At 45.8% G+C, this 17,127-nt stretch overlaps 1 protein-coding gene across 7 annotated transcripts in view; it reads right to left on the reverse strand.

The window, feature by feature from the left end:
- Nucleotides 1–17,127, reverse strand: part of LOC147014419 (dedicator of cytokinesis protein 3-like) — a 381,754-nt gene that overhangs the window by 276,801 nt on the left and 87,826 nt on the right. The window contains exon 1 of one of the 7 annotated variants that reach the window (XM_085852359.1): nt 4,672–5,343. The exons of 5 other annotated variants lie outside the window; for them this stretch is intronic. In XM_085852359.1, the coding sequence (XP_085708485.1) occupies nt 4,672–4,799 (128 nt within the window). In that variant the 5' untranslated portion in view covers nt 4,800–5,343. Of the gene's footprint in view, nt 1–4,671; nt 5,344–17,127 lie in introns of those variants that run through there. One more of the 7 variants, XM_085852360.1, reaches the window with a different exon arrangement.

The following is a 17,127-nucleotide window of genomic DNA, read 5'->3' on the forward strand; positions in this document are numbered from 1 at the left end:
GGTCAATGGTATCCAGTGTGCCTTGAGATAAAATTATTCTTTGCCATATGGTGAGTTCCAAGATATCCACTGGCAACATCAAGGACGGTGGTCTTGAGGCACTCCACAACTCTTCAGGACCTCCAAAGGCAACCAGACCCCCCCCCCCAAATCTCCACTCAGCTTGTTCGCAAACTCCTCAGCTACCCGCTCATCCTTGAGCTTGCCAACATCCAGCCTAGGCTGGGACTACCATTCTTCTGGATTTAAGGTGCAACTTTAGAGTTGCCACAACAAGCCGGTGGTCCGTGTTGAGGAACTGAGCACTCCGGTCGACCCTGCATTTCTGGATCATCCTCGAGCGACCATGAACGAGGACATGGTCAATCTCCTTTACCACACCACCAGCGTTGGAATATCACGTCCAGCGATGAGATTGTGGGCGCTGAAACCATGAACCGGCCACCGTAAGTCCATGACTTCTTGCAAAATCAAGGAACTTAGTGCTATTCTGGTTCATAGTTCCTGACCCATGGGGACCAACACATGTCTCATAACCATCCCTATCAGTTCCAGTCGTTGCATTGAAATCCCCCAAAACTATAAAAGTATCTCGTCTGGGGCAGTGATCAACTGCAGACTTGAGCATGGCGAAGAATGCATCCTTCACAGTGAGACCACTTTCCTCAATCGGAGCATAAAGAGAGACCAGGGAAATGATACCGAAGGAGTGACGAATCCTTAGTCTCATAATACGTTTGTTGACCGGTGTTACCTCAATTATCATTGGAGTCAGCTTATTGGACACAGCAACAACAACTCCTTGGGAATGGTAAGAGCGACCAGACCAATTGTAGGTGTAACCCCCCCACCATGATCTCGCCGCAATCCGGTCTCCGAACCTCAGAGAGTGCTGCAATACCGATGACCAAACACTTGAGCTCAGATGATAACAGAGACAGGTGATCATCCTCTCTTAGGGATAGGACATTCCAGGCAACCACCTGAAAGGACCACCTCAGGTGAACCCAAGGAGACCGCCGTCTGGTGGACGACAACTCCGCACCACTCCGACACATTCTCCCGCAATCTGACCCAGGAATGTTACCCCATGGTTTCCCTCCTATCATCACAGATTGGGGGTCCTGAAGGCTTTGCCCCAATCCCGTCATCTGGTGAGCTGCCCTGCGAAGGGAAGCTGCACAGGAGGTACTCCCACGGAGTGGGTTTTCAGATTTCTTTGCGTTTTTGTGTTTTGTGGAATGAAGGGTTTTACGGTGGCTGGAGTACAAATCCTGCCACCAACCTCTTAATAAAAAGTAACCCAACTGCAGGAGGACGTCCGCAGACACATTTGGGCACTAGATATGAATGGCTGTTGGCTCACAAGGAGCTCCTCCGCCCTTTGACAGGTTTTGTTTTTAATCCTGCTGGGTGTCCATATCTAAACACCCTCCTCACCAAAAAAACCTTGTGGGGGAGACAGTTTAGTCGCCGACAACCCGACCATGGAACAGGTTAGTAGAGGTTTACATGATACCTGTAGCAGGTCACAGATCGAACCTGACCTGACCTGACTGAGGATGGGAAAGAACAACGAAAATAGAGATTACAAGATGCAAGGGGTAATTGTGGAGTGTCACACAGGAGAAGGATCTGGGGGTGGTATAGATATGGGAGGTAAGCAGGTAGCATGGTGCCAGGCAGCTATAGGTAAAGCAAATCAGGTTTTAGGATGTATTTGGAGGGGGATCAATTATAAATCAAGAGGTGGTGTTAACATTGTACAGGAATTTAGTGAGGGCCACATCTAGAATATTGTGTGCAGTTCTGGTCACCACAGTTCTGGAAGGACATAGATACCATAGAGAGGGTTCAGCGCAGGGCTACTAGATTGATTCCGGGCCGAGCTAAACTCAGCTATGAGGAGTGGCCGAAGGAGACGGGGCTTTATTCACTAGAAAGGAGGTGGTTATGAGGAGATATGATGGAGATGTTTAAGATAATGAAAGGTAAATATAAAATAAGTGCAGATTTATTATTCAACAGAGTAGACAATGATAGGATCAGTGGCCATGGCCTGAGAGTAAAGAAGCATAGAGTTAAGATGTTAGCAAGGCAGGGGACTTTTACTCAGAGAGTAGTTAATGCAGGGAATGGCCTCCCTGGAAAGGTGGTGGCAGCAGTAAAAGTAGACAAATTAGAATTAGAAGGATACCTGGAAGTTATTGAGATGGAGGGTATAGGCATGTTGATGAGACTTTTAGGTAGTTTGAGCATTGATATGAAACAACAATCACGATATGAAACAAAAAATTGAAAGAATAATTGTGGGCCCCGATTCGGTGTGAGCCCTGAGGTAGTTACGCCTTTCCCTCTCGGCGACCCTGATTGGAAGGTTTACAGGCAGGGCCGGATTTACCATGTGGGGGGCCGTGGGTACAATGATTGTGGGGGGCCCCCAAATTTGGAGATTAATCAACAACTTAAATTATAACTGCTTTTTCATCAACAACTGAACTTGTATCTATAGATTTGGCAGATCCTGATCAGGAATGATTTGGCATAGATGTTCACAAATTACAATTAAATCTGACAATATGACAAAATGGACGGATTGTTATTGATATGGTGGGTGACTTATCTATGAGCTCATTCTAAAATCAAATCACAAAAATGTTTTTGCTGCAAGAGTAAGAGATCGAGATGGACTAATATAAGAAAATAACAAACGACGCACTGTCATTAATCATACGATGAACTTCGACTGAAAATCTTCTAACTTCGAATATAAAAATCCTCTGGACAAGAGAAATCCGAAATGGTGACGAGTAGCCGACTTCCAGCGACCGCAAATATACGGCAGTGTCATCCATATCAATGAACATACACACGGTGCCTGAATCAATGGACAAGCTTCCTGCACGACTTCGTGGCAGCGAACTCAGATATGATACTGTCAACCTGCATGGAATTCAGCACGTCGGATTCGGTTGAAATGATGGTCAGATTGACCAGTCTCTGCTGCCCCATCGTGGAGCGAAGATGGTTCTTGATAAGCTTGAGTTTCGAAAACGAGCGCTCCCCGGAGCAGTTCGACACCATCAGTGAGAGGTAAATCCGAAGCAGCATTTCCACGTTTGGGAAAGTATCGGTGAGTTTTCGCTCGATGAGGAAACTGTACATCTCAAGTTCAGTACGGCCTGAGTCTGGCTCTGACTCCTTCATCATGGCTTGGAACTGAATCATTTCGGCTGTGAGGTCAGGTGATAGATCTTCCTGATACAGCTCGACGAGCTTCGAGCACGACTCTCGAATCTGCTCCACTTCGAGTTGAACAAGAGCTCGCAGGAATCCAAATCTGTCGCTCATCTCGCTGTAAGCGTTTGTACGCTTTTCCAAATGCGACAGCAGTATGTCGATCACTGCAACGTATCCACTGATGTGAAAGGACTTCTTGGCATCTAGTTCTACTTCTGGAGTGTGTCCGCAGTCCAAGGGAGCGAGGCGGACATTACGCTTTCGGCTGCGCGATTCGCGAGTGAATTCCTCCGTACCTGAGCGCTCCACTCCGTCAACAACGAATGTATCAAACTGATCGCGTAATGACTGCACGAAGCTCGCCAGTGACTTGAGGAGCTGCACGGCTGTGTTGAGATCGGTAGCTTGCGACTGAAGGGTTTTACTCGTACGATCAAATATACCACGGACAGTAGACCAGAAACCAGCATAGAACCCTATCTCGAGCGTGCACATCGGTTGGTGAAGTGTCTCGGCGGTGTTTCTCGTTTCACAATGCAGTTGTTCATCGTTTGCGATTTCATCGAGGGCATCCATGATTTCGCTGTAGCCGTCTAGAAGAGCTTGGGTTGCATCAGAATGAGCCGACCAGCAAGTGTCGCTGAGACGCTTTGGTACTTACAGACCTTTGGCTTTCAGGGCGTTAAATAATCTGGCGTAGCGCGATGTGGAAGCTGTTAAAAAAATACATACACTTGTTCCACGAATTCAAAGAATGCTGCTGCGGGTCTACGGCATCCCACGGCCGACTGACCGACTAAGTTCAGTGAGTGCGTCACGCATGGCACAAATATTGCGAGAGGGTTCTCCTGTTGGATCAGTCCCTGCATCCCATTGTATCGGCCACTCATATTAGATGCGTTTAACGTAAGACTGTCCTCGGCAGTTAGCGATGTCCAATCCAGTGGCTTTCAAAAAATCCAGTAATGCCGTCGCTTGCTGGAGTCCAGTGTGTCCTGTGTTGCTCAGAAAGGTCATGAAACGCTCCACTGGAGCCTCGTTCTCGATGTATCGTAGAATAACTGTGAGCTGGTCGATGTGGCTTTTGTCAGGAGTAGAATCGACTGACACAGAGAAGTATTTTGCCTCTTTCACACGAGCGACGATGTTATCCAGAACATATTTTCCGATGATAGAGACTAACTCTTCACATGTCGTAGATGATAAGTAGTTGGTGTGGCCACTACCTTGGTTGGCATATTTCTGAATGTGCTGTACCAAAAATGGATCGTATTCCGCAAGTAATTCCATTAAACCAAGGTAGTTACCGTTCGTCCGTGACCCAACAATTTCATCTGATCCACGGAACGCCAGACCACGCTCAGCGAGAAACGATATCACGCTCACACTTCGTTTCAGAACCTCCCTCCAATAGGACGCAATCTCACTCACCTGTTTGACGAGTTCAGTGTCCACACGACCTGCGGTTGTTGCTCTGTCTGACAAGCGGATGATATTCGCACGATGTACATGCGAACGCTCATACACCTCGATAGAACGACTGGCATGCTTTCAGTCATTGAATCCTTCCCCGCCCAGGGCAGTAGCGCCTCCAAAGAGCTTGCAAGCGATGCAGTACAGTTTTCCGGTTGATGTGGAGAAGCAAAGCCAGGACCTTTTCACGGACTCTCCGTTTTGTAGTCTACGGTAAAAAAAAGATTCTTGGAGCAGCAGCGTTTCCTACCTTCAACGAACTGTAGGGATGAATCAAAGGGACCAGTCGAATTCTGCAGGGGCTCCAAATCTCATGATGCCCAGTAGACGATCATCTCGAATGATGGTCGCTCAGGAGGCTAACATCCAATGTCATTGGCAAAGCCAGGTCCACGATCAGTCAGTATGTCTCGCACTTCTTCATCTGATGCATGTTCTTCATCGGTGGAACCTTCCGAGATGTTTGGGCGAATCTTGACACCGGGGGTTGTGTTGCCAAATCCGCTTGTTCTGTCTCTGTTGGTGTTCCAGCCTCTGTCATGGACGAATCGCCTGTTTGTGCAGGAGTGAAAAACTCTGAGATTTTCTGGGTCTTGTCGACGACGGCCTTGTGTCTTTCATCTTTTTCCTTGGAACGTTTCCGCTTTTGAGAACCACCGTCATATTTCCTTGGAGCCCTGGATTAGTGCCTGTCATCACCGAAGCCGCTCATTGTGGTTTCTGCAGCTGGTAGGTCCCGAGTAACCGAGATATCGTCAGAGTGCACGTGGGACGGACTAGAATCACGAACCACAAGTATCGAAAAGTAGGTTCTGGTAACCTACGGTAAGTCTGCTAATACGGAGGATAACGATGAACAGCGGATCCAGGAAAATACCGTGATCAAACGGTTTGGATGAGACGAGACACCGAAGTTCCCTTTCTGCACAATGTTTATTAATATAATGGCACGAATAACGAAAGTCTCGCTCAGCGAGCAAAGACAAAATGGCGACGGTTCACTTACACCAACCGACAAGAAACCGGAAGCTCTCACCATATCCGGTGGGAAAACGCCAAGAAAGTGAGAATTACAGGCTTGCACTACACCGACATGGTATTCATAAAGTGCATGAAACATTCATGGGCACAAGAGTGCCAAACGTTCATACATATGGTGAAACAGCAAAGACTTTCTAACAGGTATGTTTCACACACCTGGAACATAGAAAGTCACACCGTGTTACTGTGCTGTGCGCGCCAGTAAGCAGGGTACTGACAGCTTTCCCTGCCAGCCGCAGTTTCAGTGTGTACAACACTACCCCTGCCGGCCGTGTGCTGTGCTGGCCTGGCCTAGTTTTACCACGTCGACTTTCACCTTTTCACCCCTCCTCTGCCGAACCTCAGTATTCCGTCTGTGCTTGCTGGGCTCTGGTGGGCAGTGCCTTTGTTAGTTGGCCACGCTCAACCATCCGAAGCATCGATGATCGATATAAAAAAAGGATCCGAATGCGGAGCCCCCAATGCCCGAGGCTTGCCCTGGGAATTTTTGACCACGTTGGATCCGTTCTGTGGACCATGGAAGAAACGGCTTGAAAAAGCCAAAGCTTGAAAAGGACCCTCACAATGACGGACAATTTTGAAAAGATATCCTTACAAAGAGTTTACAATCTTCAGTCACCGACAATAAAACTTTAGAAGAACATTTTCAAGGGATTTTCAAAATGTCATCGAAATTGCGGGGGGCCCCGAAATGTGGGGGGCCCCGGGGCCATGGCCCCACCTGGCCATCCCAAAATCCGGTAGTGTTTACAGGACCCAAAATTACTTGAATTTCATCTGGTTTGGCCACCATTTTGGATTACAGGAAAACCTTAAACAATCTTCTTCTCTCAAACCGCCTAACCGATCACTGCAAAACTTAAAATATGTTCATGATCAACTTCCCATGGGAACTTTTGGTTAAAAGAAGCCGATCCAAAACACAATATGGCTTCCAGTGACATCATACAGAAAGTGGGCAATATCTCAAAAAATATGAATTACAGATACTTCGGAGTTGCACCTTATCAAATAGGGTTTATTTTTACACAACAGGAAGTGACATGATCATACCGGAAGTGGGCAATATCTGAAAACTAAGGCTCATAGACAGCAGGGAGTCACACTACCATGAACATTATGTCAATACTACCTGACCCAAAATGTGTATTCTAAATGCAGCTCTTATTTTTACCCTGATCCATCTGTCACTGCACTTTTTGGCAACCAGCCAGGTGAGCTGCGGGACTATTGGTACTCTATTTTTGAATCTCATCGAATTTGATATCTTAGGCATGGTGTGGCTCTATATTTTCTGCAAGAGTCAAATTACAAGTTCGTGAAAAAATGTCCTGCGTCTTCAATTTGCGCATGCTATGCAATTTAGTGTGCCGACGACCATACACTATTGGGTTCAACCTCCCACCACTGCACGGTTACACAAACCACGAGGCACAATGCCATCTTCTTCCCCACTATATCCCAGTTATTGTGTCTATCCCAGCTTGAAGGTTTCTGTATTTATTTGCTTCCGCATCTTCCTAATTAATTCATTCCTGTGAGCATGCTCACGCCTCTAGTGTGGTATTTCAATTGTTAGTTTTGTGTTCTGTGTCATTTAGTTGGGGCTCCATCACGGTCTGTGTCTTTATGGTAATTTGTGTTTTTGTAAATTCATAATTATAACTGTGCTTGTGAATTTATTATTCGCCCATTATTTTTATTGCAATAAAACTGCTAATAGTGTGGAGGACATTTTCTCTTGCCATCATCTTCCAGCACTATGAAGTTGGAAGAAGTACCTCAAGAACATGTCCAGCAGAAACATATTGGGCATGCCTTCTTTTTTTTTGTTTTTTGCTCCTCAATCAACATCCTGTTTATTCTATCCATTGTTCTACCTGTCTGCTGGTGCAGATCCACACTTGCTTTCAGAAAGACTTGTTTTCTATTCCAATTATAAAGTAGTTTGTTAAGCACAATGCAAAAATCGTTTCAACCAGGTTGATAAAATGTATCTATTGGCCTACAAACATAACTCAATTATTGAGCAGCACCATCGGAGTTTAATTGAGAAATATGACAAACTTCTGGATTGTCTGTTCCTCGGCTGTGGCCTATTGGCTCAGCTTTTCCCTTTCAAAATCAACAAATACACGTCCGAGGGGAAGTTTCAGTGAGAGTTTTGAACTGTTCGGAATTCCCCAGCATAGAAACTGAGAAGTACTGCGCGTGCCATCGGCAATAAAGGACTTGGAAGGACCACCTCAAGAACATGTCCAACAGCCGCACTGAAATGGGTGATTAGTCACAAATCATTTCAGTCATTGCACCAGAGGCGGTGTTAGCGGCGTGCAACACATGCAATTACGTGGGGCCCCGAGATGACAAGGGGCCGCCACACGACTGATCATGGTTCACAATCTTTCGAGTCGGCCCTGAAGGTGGGGTCTCACTTTGCCGACAAAACCCATCAACTTGTGAGTTGTGATAATCACAGCGCAAAGGGAATGCTCGATTTTAAGGAAAGAAAGCACTGTGATGTAATGAGTAGATTTTTTTTAATGTTTTCCTTGATGTTTAACTGGACAGGATTATTACAACATTATGGGGTGAGGTTTGTAGAAAAAGCAAGTGGACGAAGAACTATGCTTAATGAACACAAATGCAACAATAATCAAAACAAGTCTGAAGACGACGATGGTTCACGAGCGGTATTTGACGATGTAGATTGTTTCAGAAGTCAAGGATGAGACAATGTGATAATTTTTGACCAAGTTATAAAAATGATCAACATGATGTGTAACGAGTTACAGGTTATTAGCTGCAAAATGTCGAAAACCCGGTTTCGTTCAACAACTTTCAAAATTTGACCTTTGTATAACCTTTAAAGGTCACAAAACAATGTTGTGGACATTAAAATAAGGAAACAGGATACGTGATATAGCTTATTGGAGTTAGTTCGTCGAAGAAGGTCGAAAACCCGGTACGATTCCCACAACTTTGAAAATTTGACCTTTGTGGCCTATAAAGGTCAAAGGTCAAGGAATATGACCTTTGGTGAAAAACTTCCTCTGGAACATTCCAGGAACAATATAACGTCATATAGGCTATATGGCATTTCACACTCCTCGGATTATCCATACTTAGATGAAATCAGCGTAAAAACAAACTTGATGGGGGCGCCAAGGACAAGGTGTTCGAGATAGAGAAAAATGGTTTCAAGACTTTAGGTGGGGAATGACCTCAATATTATGCATAAAAAATATTGTCATCCTAGCTCTCAAAGTTTGGGCGGTCGTATGATTTTTATGTCAAAATTCGCAATTTTCTAAGTTTTTGACCTTGTGACCTTGTCCTTGGGACGAAAATAAAAAAAAAATCGGACAACGACAAGTATTAGATAATTCATTTTGCTATTCAAATACCGAAGAACCCATTCCATTCACTCAATTCCGTCGGAGAAGATAAATTTTTAATCCAACTGCCCCCTAAAAATGGCTATTTTTTGGCCATGGCTCTGCCCACAATGGGCGTAGCCAAGCCTTCATCCAGGAAAACACAACTAGACATTGATATCCAACACATAACCAAGTTTCATCAAGATCGGATCAAAGTCCACGGAGTTATGCTCTGGACAGACAGACACACAGACACACAGACATAACGAATATAGTGGTCACTCTGGCTGGCGCTCATGAACCAATAAAATTTGTGTAATTCCTCATGTGAATACATATCAACATTGTTTCGGAAATCCACAATACAATTTATTGTACGATAATACGATCACTAAACAACACCTCATTAGTAAATGGACTAATCGATGCGCACGGTGGAACGTTGCTGTTTTTAACATCAAAACACCTGTCCTGAGGATGCAATGAAACGACCCCAGTGGTGCTAAAAAGTGAAAATATCTCATCAATAGGGGAAAATGGTTTAAATTCACCCACAATTAATTTTTTTCATGACACAAGCAACAGAACCAGAAAAGAGTCTCGGCCGTCGAGCACAAGTGCTGGGGTGTGTTCAATTAGCCATCAGCTTTTATAGAGTGCTCGCCAAGTGGCTTGAGCACTCAAGCAGGCACTCCAACAAAACAGGTGATGAGGAACAGCTGGCTAGGCAAGTGATAGCAAGCTCATTGGTAATGGAACACACACCTGGATCAGCTATTTGCGTAAGTTTGTGTTTACGGCTGGAGGTGTTGGGTTTGATTAGGGAGTAACCGTTGTTCTAATTGGTAACCATTATTATAATCGCATAAAATAATTTAAACTTTATCTGCAGGAGCGGCCAGGGGGAATCACGTTATTCTTTTTATGACTGCCAATTATTGTCCAATTATTAGTAACATTATTATTTTGCAATACTGTAATGTCATTATTATTAATATACAATCGTCATTGTTTCAGTCAGGTCAGGCCAGATTAGATCAGTGACTTGCTACAGGTATCATGTAAACCTGTACTAACCTGTTCCATGGTCGGGTTGTCGGCGACTAAACCGTATCCCCCACCAGGTTTTCTGGTGAGGAGGGTGTTTGGAAATGGACACCCAGCAGGATGAAAAACAAAACATGTCAAAGGGCGGAGGAGCTCCTTGTGAGCCAACGGCCATCCATATCTTGTACCCAACTGTGTCTGCGGACGTCCTCCTGCAGTTGGGTTACATCTGAGAAGGAGGTTGGTGGCAGGATTTGCACTCCAACCACCGTAAAACGCTTCATTCCACAAAACACAAAAACGCAAATTAATCTGAAAACCCACTCCGTGGGAGGACCTCCTGTGCAGCTTCCCTCAACACGGCAGCTCACCGGATGACAGGATTGGGGCAAAGCCTTCGGGACCCCCAATGTTTGATGATAGGAGGGAAACCACGGGGTAACATTCCCGGGTCAGATTGCGGGAGAGTGTGTCGGAGTGGTGCTGAGGTGTCGTCCACCAGACGGCGGTCTCCTTGGGTTAACCTGAGGCGGTCCCTTCGGGTGGGTGCCTGGAATGTCCTATACAGAGATTATGATCACCTGTCTCTGTTACCATCTGAGCTCAAGCGTTTGGACATCGGTATTGCATCACTCTCTGAGGTTCGGAGACCAGATTGCTTCGAGATTATGGTGGGTGGTTACACCTACTGTTGGTCTGGTCGCTCTGATGGTTACCATACCCAAGGAGTTGCTGTAGCTGTGTCCAATAAGCTGACTCCAATGATAATTGAGGTAACACCGGTCAATGAGCGTATTATGAGACTAAGGATTCGTCACTCCTTAGGTGTCATTTCCCTGGTCTCTGTTTATGCTCTGACTGAGGCGAGTGATCTCACCGTGAAGGACACATTCTACGCCACGCTCGAGTCTGTGGTTGATCAGTGTCCCAGACGAGATACACTTCTAGTCTTGGGGGATTTCAATGCATCGACTGGAACTGATAGGGACAGTTATGAGGTGTGTGTTGGTCCCCATGGGTCAGGAACGATGAACCAGAATTGCACTAAGTTCCTTGACTTTGCAAGAAGTGGCCGGTTCATGGTTTCAGCGCCCAGAAGCTCATCGCTGGACTTGGTATTCCAATGCTGGTGTTGTGGCAAAAGAGATTGACCATGTCCTCATTGACGGTCGCTGGAGGATGAACCAGAACTGCAGGGTCTACCAGAGTGCTCAGTTCCTCAATACTGACCACAGGCTTGTTGTAGCAACTCTGAAGTTGCACCTTAAATCGAGGAGAATGGTACCATCCCAGCCGAGGCTGGATATTGGCAAGCTCAAGGATGAGAGGGTAGCTGATGAGTATACGAACATGCTGAGTGGAGATTTGGAGGGTCTGGGTGCTTTGGGAGATCCTGAAGAGTTGTGGAGTGCCTTCAAGACCACCGTCCTTGATGTTGCCGATGGATGTCTTGGAACTCACCGTCGGGCAAAGAAGAATTTTGTCTCTCAAGGGACACTGGATACCATTGACCAGAGTCACAGGGCCAGGCTGAATGGCGGAGCTGAGCTGTTCAGGGAGCTGAGGCGTAGAACTGTATGTGCGCTAAGGGTGGACAAGGAGGCCTATGTGCGAGGAATCTGTGAGGGGGTAGAGCATCACCTGTGGTCAAGTGATTCTCGTCCCGCTTACAGGGGAATTCGCGCATTACGTTCATCCAAACCCATCCCTCGGTGTATTGCAGTGAGAGCAGAGGGTGGTAGGCTCTTGATAGAGGAGGCCGAAGTGAAGGCCCGCTGGGCTGGTTACTTTGAGGGGTTGTACCAGGCTGATCTACCAGCTGTCGAGTTGGATGTCAGGGGTGTTACAATCCCTGTTGCTGACCCTCCAATCAACTGTGGTCCAACTTCACTTGTGGAAACACAGGCTGTGGTGAACCGGTTGAAATGGGGTAAAGCTTCAGGGATCTGTGGCATCCATGCTGAACTTCTCAAGGCTGGTGGAAATGCTGCACTCGTGTCGTTGCATGCAGTTTTGTGCTCTGCCTGGAACACAGGCATCATCCCAACTGACTGGAAAAGGGGCCTTGTTGTTCCTCTCTGGAAAGGGAAGGGTGATCGCCAAGACTGCAACAACTACCGAGGGGTGACGCTGCTCTCAGTGCTGGGCAAGGTCTTTGCTTGGATAATTCTCGATAGGGTTCGCCACCATCTGCTTGAGCACCAGCATCCATAGCAGTCAGGCGTTACACCAAAGAGGTCAACGATTGACCATATCCTTAATCTTCGGGTCCTCACTGAATGCAGACAAGAATTTCGGCAGGGGCTGCTTGCAGCCGATGTTGATCTCTGTAAAGTGTTTGATTCAGTGAATCGGGATGCCCTTTGGAGGATTCTTGGTCTTCGTGTTGTGCCACCAAAACTGATCGATCTGATGTCTGAACTCTACTCTGTTACTGAGAGTGCTGTGAGATGTGGTGGTACCATCTCTGACTTCTTTCCAGTTGTTACACAAGTTCGTCAGGGGTGTGTACTGGCCCCCACACTTTTCAGCACTTGTACGGACTGGATTCTAGGCAGGATTTCAGAGAGATCAAGCTGCGGTGCATCGTTTGGGAATGTCAAGATCCCTGACCTTGATTTCGCACATGATGCAGTCATCTTTGCGGAGACTTTAGAAATCCTTTTTGGGGCCCTCGAGGTGCTGAATGAGGAGTCGGAACCGCTGGGATTACGGGTTTCCTCGGTCAAAACTAAGATCCAGGCTTTCAATGACATCTTGGATACTGCTGTCCTATCTGTGTCTGTTTGTGGTGAGGATGTTGAGGTCGTGGAGAGATTCACTTACCTTGGCAGTGATATTCATGTCTCTGCTGGCTGTGAGTCAGAGGTCAATAGACGTCTGGGTCGGGCCTTGGGAGTCATGGATTCACTGGATCTTGAGGTGTGGCACTGCCGGTACCTGTGCGGGAGGACGAAAGTCCGAGTCGTCAGGTCCTTGGTGCTTCCAGTCTTGCTCTATGGATGCAATACTTGGACTCTGACCAAGGATCTGAGATGGAGACTTAATTCCTTTGGTACCAGGTCTCTTTGGAAAATCCTTGGCTATCGCTGGTCAGATTTTGTGTCTAATGAGCGGTTGCTGAGAGAGAATCGGATGAGATTTGTTACCTGAATAGTCCGTGAGCGTCAGTTGCGGCTGTATGGACATGTGGCTCGTTTTCCTGATGCTGATCCTGCTCACCAGATTCTCTCAGCGAGGGAGTCTCATGAGTGGAGGAGGCCAATGGGCCGACCACGTGCCTCGTGGTTGCAGCAGGTTGACCGGCATCTCATGTAGATGGGGATGGGCCTGGCATCTGCCTGGGGGATGGCCAGACGGAGGGCCCTGGACGGAGGCCCAGACGGAGGCCCCTTAAGAAAGGAGCGAGTTTGAAATTAACACGGAGTCCTCTTACTCGGTTGAAAGTGGACGCAGCGACGTGCTGTTCTGGCACATGCTCCCATACCTGACCTGACCTGTGTGTATATGTATGTATATATATATATACCGGGCGTCGTGGCGTGCGCCTGTAATCCGGATACTCGAAGGCTTGGGTTGGAGGATCGCTTGAGGGCGGGCGCTCTGCACTGGGCCGCGCTATGAGAGGGTGCAGGGCAGCCCGGAATCATGGCGAAACCCAATCCTTATCCCTGTGTCATAAGAGGCGACCAGGGTTGCATCAGGAAGGGCATCCGGCGTAAAACCTGTGCCAAATCAGTATTCAGATCATAGCGGGAGCAGCCGAAAGAAGAACAATATATATATATATATATATATATATATATATATATATATATATATATATATATATATATATATATATATATATATATATATATATATATATATATATATATATATTATGTATACATATCTACATACACCTTTGAACCTTTCCAATGTGGAAAAAGGCAATAAAACGGGAGTTCCTCCAGATTGTATTCAGTCGAGGCGAAAGCAACATTGGCTAAGCGAGTTTGACATTAACACGGAGTCCTCTTACTCGTGAGCCGTGTGATACAATTAAGGGTTATGAAGCATCACTTGCAATACCCTCTCCCACCAACACCGGTAGTGGCACAACACAGTACACCACATTTATGAAGATAATTTGCATCGCCCCACCTTCGGAACCCCTGGTGAGGGGTGAATGAAGTCGTTACAACCTTTGCCATATGACCTGTCGTCCCCTTCGCAAGTTTGGTTCTTTGAGATTGCATAGGTAACGACCGAATACATTGACGTCAGACAGACGGATGTCAAAATACCGTATTTCAGTTTAATGACCAATTTCCTTTCCTTGTACTGTGGTGCATGCATATGTTGCTGTCGCACCACTTTCCTTTTGGTCCATTTTGTCTGTTGGTCCATTGTATCCTCTCGTTCTGCTCTTCCGTGAATCTCGATGCCTGCATAATTTGTTTCAATTAAACATTTACACTTCCTCCCTCTAAATGCCAGATATCAAATAATAGTTGTCGAGCTTTATCTGCATTTACCTTTGCATATTCACAATTTCCCTCACTGTTAAAAACACATTTTATTGAAATCCGACATATGAAATTTACATAAGTGGAATTTCTTAGAAAACTATGGAACAATAAAAGATGGATGTCTCTGCAGACAAAATGATATAAAGGACCAACTAACGACTGCACTGCAAGATGCCCTGTAAAAGTCATGGTTCACAGGACGTCTGATGACACATTGTCCGCAAAGGAGAATATGGTTGCATGATCCACTTTACATGGCGAATATGGTGATATCATCCACTTCACAGAATACTCGCCAACTTTAATTTATCTGGCCACAAGACTGCAAGTGATCCATCAATAGACAATAACTGCAGATGAGAATAATGTTAAATGTAGTTATAGTTCAACTGGGCTGGCAGGATAATGCAAAAGTGGCTTATTACGAATCTGACTATAAACGTCGGATTGGCACTTCGTAAAGAGGTGATTGCATTAATGAATGCGTCATTGGTCAGATGAGATGTTAAGCTGGAGACCTGTCTGGCAGCACATGGTTGCTGCTGTTGGACAGAAAGGTCCCATGGTCTCTTTTGCAAAGAGAAGGCGATTGCCATTTGCACCATGGTTAAATTCCAAATTATTACTCGAACACCTAACTGCTGCTGAGAAGGCGAAAACAAGCCACCAAGTGTAATACTTGCCTTGAGAGTGCTTCTGCAGCACAGAACCTGCCCTTGGGCAAAGTAAAGCAGAGGAGGTGGGGGAGAAGTAGAACGGAGGGCGGGAGACAGAGCGAGAAGGAGAGGAGAGGGAGAGCGAAGAAGGGATGGAAAGAGAAAAAAGGAGAAAGGAGTCAAGAAAGAGAGAGAAAAAAGGTGAAGGGAGGGAGAGACTAGGAAAAGGAGAATGGAGGGAGAGGGGTGAAAGAGAGGGAGAGAAAGAGAGAGGAAAAATAATAAAGAAAGAAGGATGGAGGGAGAGCGAAAAAGAGACACGCAGATAAATAGAGTGAGATGTGGAGAAAGCATCAGCACATGTTTCCTCAAAACCTGCTCTGTGGTCTTGCACATCTTCTTTCCGCTCTGTTCACCTGAATATTTGTCTGAGGTCATCTTTCATCTTTTTAAAATCAGCCAACATCACCGCATTCCATAAAAGGTGCAAAACTGATCCCCTTAACTACAGACAAATTAGCTTACTTCCAATCATCGGTAAGGTCAAGGAATCCATCTTTGCAGTTGACATAAAATAATTCCTTTTCTCCAACAGCCTTATCTCAGACCATTAGTTATGATTCAGACACTTTACCCTGGACATGTTGATTCTGTTGTTCCAACAATGGAAAGAGCTTCTTAATGTCAGACATGAGATCAGGGCCATCTCTTCTGTCATTCTTCTCAAAAGAGGAGAAGGGAGGGAGAGAGTAGTGAGGGCAGAAAATGTACTTAGTGCCTTTTTCTTGCTGTATCAGAATCCATCACGACGCAAAATTGGAAATTTGAAAGGAGGTGAGCTTCGGGGTGAGGCATAACAGGGGCATGGTTTTGGACAGGGATCTTCTGAGATGGTGGTGAAGAGATATCTTGAAGATGGAGGGAAGAATGAGATTCAAGTGAATGTGTAAGTTGGGTCCACAGGTGGGAAAACAAGAAACGAATGAGTGGAGGTGAGCAGTCATTCTGGATTTTGGGGGTTTCACCAGAAGGGGGCTGATGGTGGACTACATACACCCTGCAGAAACCTAGGCAGAGGGGTCGGCAAAGCATGGAAAGAGCAGAGGTTGCAAAACCAGAAACGAGGCTTCTAGCTCCAAGCTGTTGTGTGTTCTTTGCTCCAACACAAGCCTCAACACTGTTTACAAAAAGAGGTAAAGAGGTAAAGAGGTAAAGAGGTAAAGAGGTAAAGAGGTAAAGAGGTAAAGAGAGAAAGAGGTAAAGAGAGAAAGAGGTAAAGAGAGAAAGAGGTAAAGAGAGAAAGAGGTAAAGAGAGAAAGAGGTAAAGAGGTAAAGAGGTAAAGAGGTAAAGAGGTAAAGAGGTAAAGAGGTAAAGAGGTAAAGAGGTAAAGAGGTAAAGAGATAAAGAGGTAAAGAGGTAAAGAGGTAAAGAGAGAAAGAGAGAAAGAGAGAAAGAGAGAAAGAGAGAAAGAGAGAAAGAGAGAAAGAGAGAAAGAGAGAAAGAGAGAAAGAGAGAAAGAGAGAAAGAGAGAAAGAGAGAAAGAGAGAAAGAGAGAAAGAGAGAAAGAGAGAAAGAGAGGAAGAGAGAAAGAGAGAAAGAGAGAAAGAGAGAGGAGAGAGAGAAAGAGAGAAAGAGAGGAGAGAGAGAAAGAGAGGAGAGAGAGAAAGAGAGAAAGAGAGAAAGAGAGAAAGAGAGAAAGAGAGAAAGAGAGAAAGAGAGGAGAGAGAGGAAGAGAGAAAGAGAGGAAGAGAGAAAGAGAGAAAGAGAGAAAGAGA

Source organism: Eptatretus burgeri, chromosome 13 (genome assembly GCF_056783735.1).
Source record: "Eptatretus burgeri isolate ZD-2024b chromosome 13, Ebu_testis_v1, whole genome shotgun sequence".
NCBI lineage: Eukaryota > Metazoa > Chordata > Myxini > Myxiniformes > Myxinidae > Eptatretus > Eptatretus burgeri.